Below are 3,583 nucleotides of genomic sequence, written 5' to 3' on the forward strand. Positions count from 1 at the left end.
GTGGGTACGTGCCGGGGACATTGGAGCTGAAACGGAGAGAAACGCAGACGATGTTTTTTTTTGCATGTGGTGTGGCAAATTCCGGAATCTTCGAAAACGTTTTCAGTGTCGTCCAAATTGAAGGTGTGAACCAGTGAGAGGATGCACCAGCCAACAACTACAGAAGACTGCCGAGTGTAAACTTTGAGCCAGTGTGCGCTTCCTGAGTGAGCTCTGAGACTGTTTACGACTCCCTGGTCCTGGTGGCCCCACTGCAGGCCTCAGCCATGATCTCCACACGGACATACAGTGTGCGTATGAAGCGCAGCACGCAGCGTCGGCAGGCAGCTAGGAAACGGACGCCGGGCGGTGTGTCCCGAGAGTCCTCTCAGCGGAGTCAGACCGGGAGACCGGTGGACGGTGACCGTCCGTCGCCCGCGCCCGCCGCCGCCGCCGCTGTGAGCCGGGAGGACGGAGCTGCTGCCGCCGCTGTGACCCAGGAGGACGGAGCTGCCGCCGGTGCTGAGGATACCTCCGGCGTGGGACAGGACCAGCGGCAGGGAGCGGAGCCGCCCGAGGGTGCTGAGAGGAGTCCGCCGCGCAGCCCGCCGTCCGGCGAGGCGGTGGCCATCGGCCTGAGTGGGAACGGTGAGACCGACGGACAGATGGTGTATTACTCCTGCAGGACGCCGTTCCACCATCCGCACCAGCTGCACCAGCAGCTGCACCAACAGCTCCACCAGCAGCAGCACCAGCAGAATTGCCAGTCCAATCACCAACACCATCGACAGCAGAACGGACGGCAGCAGCAGACGCAACAGTACAGGTAAGAACGGCTCAGAAACAAAGCCAGGTCCATTACCGACTCTGAACTCACCCCAGCCATTCGGGTGACGTATAAATGGGATCAGAGACGAGACCCAGCTCGGAGAAACCAGATTGGAATGTTTTTCAGAAGTTTGTCCAGGCCGCTATTTTCTGCTGATAATGTGGTGGTAACTGGGGAGTGCTTGTTCAGTCGCGAGATTAACCGCGGATCGCGGGGGACTCTGCCGCTGGCTGGGGTGTGGGCGTGATCGGCCTTCCAACACACGGCTGAGTTCGGCGGGGTGGCTGGTCCCGGGGGTCGCCGGCTGGCGACCCGACAACATGGCCTGATAGGGAGATTAGCAGGTGTGGCGCTGTTACAGCCTCCACTCTCCATGTAATCTCTTTTAGGACTGGTTTTGGGTAAGATAGACTGAGCTACCCATATCTGAGTCATATTTGTATAAGTCGAATCGAACGAGGTGGCATGATATGTACCTACACTTCGATTAAAGTCCCTACACTTGTTTTAGACAGCGCGCAAGACAAAGTGTGCTCGATATGGAATGGTAGTAATCTTCTCTACCTGAAGATATCGCAGAGTATGATATAAATAGATGAACGCACGTCATTTGAATAGCAAAGACGGAAGACTTCGATGCTTTAATGGTAAAACTATTAATCGCTATTCTGACATAGTTAAACACTGAATGAGCTGAGGCGCCCGGTCAGTCACTTACGGAAATTAGGCGCCTTCTTTATTTCATGCTCAATTTGCCTGAATCAGCCCGCATTAGTCGGCTGCGATCGAAGCAGCAGTGTCGGTTATGTGCCCCACAAGTGGCAGTGGGTGCTGGGCTGCAGCCTGAGGCCAATGGCCAGTCATCAGTCCCTCGGTCAGCAGGTGGTCAGTCCTTTAGTCGCTCAGGCAGGACCAGTCACTCAGTCGTTTAGTCGGTGGCTGCAGTCATTCAGTCTCTGAGTCAGGGGTCAGTCACCCAGTCCTCCATCCGATGGTCAGTCCCTCAGTCCATCGGCCGGTGGCCAGTCACTCAGTCAATCGGCCAGCCAGCGCGCGGTCAGCCACTCAGTCCGTCAGCCGGTGACCAGTCAGCCTCTCGGTGAGTGGGCGGGCCGCACCGACGCTGGGCCGGCAGCTGCTCCTCCATGATGCACTATGGGCGACCGCTGCTTAAATACCGCCGTACTGCTGCCGCATCGATCGCTGTCTGACCTGACGGCTCGCCTCAGTGGGCTGCCTAACCTGGTCTATAGCAGCTGACTAGCCTGACCAATGGCGGCTGCCTAAGCTGCCCAGTAGCAGCTGCCTAGCCTGAACGATAGTGACTGCTCATCCTGCTAAAGTCAGCGGTCACTTAGCACAGACACACAGCTCTGTCTGCTCTGTGGGACAGTCGGATAGTCCTGTATGCTGTCTGGGATAGTCGGATAGTCTTGTCTGCTGTCGGGGACAGTCGGAGAGCCCTGTCAGCTGTCTGGGACAGTCGGACAGCCCTGTCTGCTGTCTGGGATATTCATGGAGCCCTGTCATTAATCGTGTGAGGACGGTCGGGCGGCTGGGACAGTAGCCCGCCCGCCGGACTGTCCGTCTCTGTCTCTGACTGCGGAGCCAACTGTCGTCGAATATCCCCTAGGACTGAGTGGCGGTACTCTGTGATTATTGACGGCATATCCGCCTCCGCGTGCGGCGAGATTGGCCGGGACCGCCGGCGGGGTCCGCTGGTCCCAGCGGCGGCGCCGGACCGATCGCGTGTCACCTTCACACACCACTGACCACTGAGCAGCGTCCGCCGCTGCTGGTGGTAACCAACACTGGACAGGTCACACTGCAATCATTGCATGATTTCAAGTCGTATCTGCTCTTTTTCATAACTTATTGATGATCTCAAGTTATTTAAAAATTATCAAAAATACTTTTGGAACATCTGATTCATTCCGGTTTTCAAGTGTTGGAAAAAAATATAATTTTGACGAAGTTTTGATTTGAAACATAGCAAAAGTTGAAGTTCAAATGACACAAACCATCGGCAATAAAATTTCGAGCTCTGTCGTGTCTTCTTTCTTCCCTTACGTAACCGGTACCCGTTCGAAAGTCGCCGTGGATTGTGCCAGGCGTGCTCGGGGGTCCTTCAGCCCGTGAGGACCACTCTGCTGAACTCCCATCTGCCATCCCCCCGTGACGTCATAAGGGGGGTCAGTCTACCGGCGCGGTGGCGGCCCATCAGCCAGGGATTATTGCCTTGTTATCGGTGGAAGCCGCCCGCGCGATCGAGGCACAACGAGGGCGCTGACGCTTTTAGAGATACCTGTGCCATGATTGCCTCCCTCTTTGTACGAGGAACTAGAAAGCCTGATTATGAGTGGATTTTGCTGATTTAGTAAATCAGTTGCACTAAAAAGCATTTTATTATTTTCCAAATGTTTGATATTATGTGTATGAAAAAAATTAAAATGAAAGGCATTCGATGCATTTAACAGTTATCTAAATTATTTAAAAATAATTATCATGCAATAAGATTCAGCTCAACCTTCGCAGTTGAACCCGTCCCTATTCGTAATAGTTATAATTTTAAGCCTCAGAAACCGACACACAGACAAGCAACGAAAATCGAAGAATACCAAAGACATTGGTAGCGACTTGCGGTGATGAGGAGTGTGCTAATGCTCGAGCGGGCCGCTGCCACTGTGTCAGTCACAGCGCTCGAGTCGGCCTGGTGCGCGGTCAGTCCCGGCCGCGCTGGTTCAGTTCTGTCCTGCTCCCATACGGCGCCGCCCC

The 3,583-nt window shown here is 54.7% G+C and overlaps 1 protein-coding gene across 1 annotated transcript; it reads left to right on the forward strand.

Moving 5' to 3' along the window:
- The first annotated feature begins 266 nt into the window (after nucleotides 1-266).
- On the forward strand, nucleotides 267-809 carry LOC122363316 (serine/threonine-protein kinase tousled-like 1). The gene has a single exon (XM_043332442.1). It carries the CDS (start codon nucleotides 267-269, stop codon nucleotides 807-809), a length of 543 nt encoding a protein of 180 aa, XP_043188377.1.
- The last annotated feature ends 2,774 nt before the right edge of the window (nucleotides 810-3,583 follow it).

This window comes from Amphibalanus amphitrite, unplaced genomic scaffold, assembly GCF_019059575.1.
Source record: "Amphibalanus amphitrite isolate SeventyFive unplaced genomic scaffold, NRLGWU_Aamphi_draft 000615F_arrow, whole genome shotgun sequence".
NCBI lineage: Eukaryota > Metazoa > Arthropoda > Thecostraca > Balanomorpha > Balanidae > Amphibalanus > Amphibalanus amphitrite.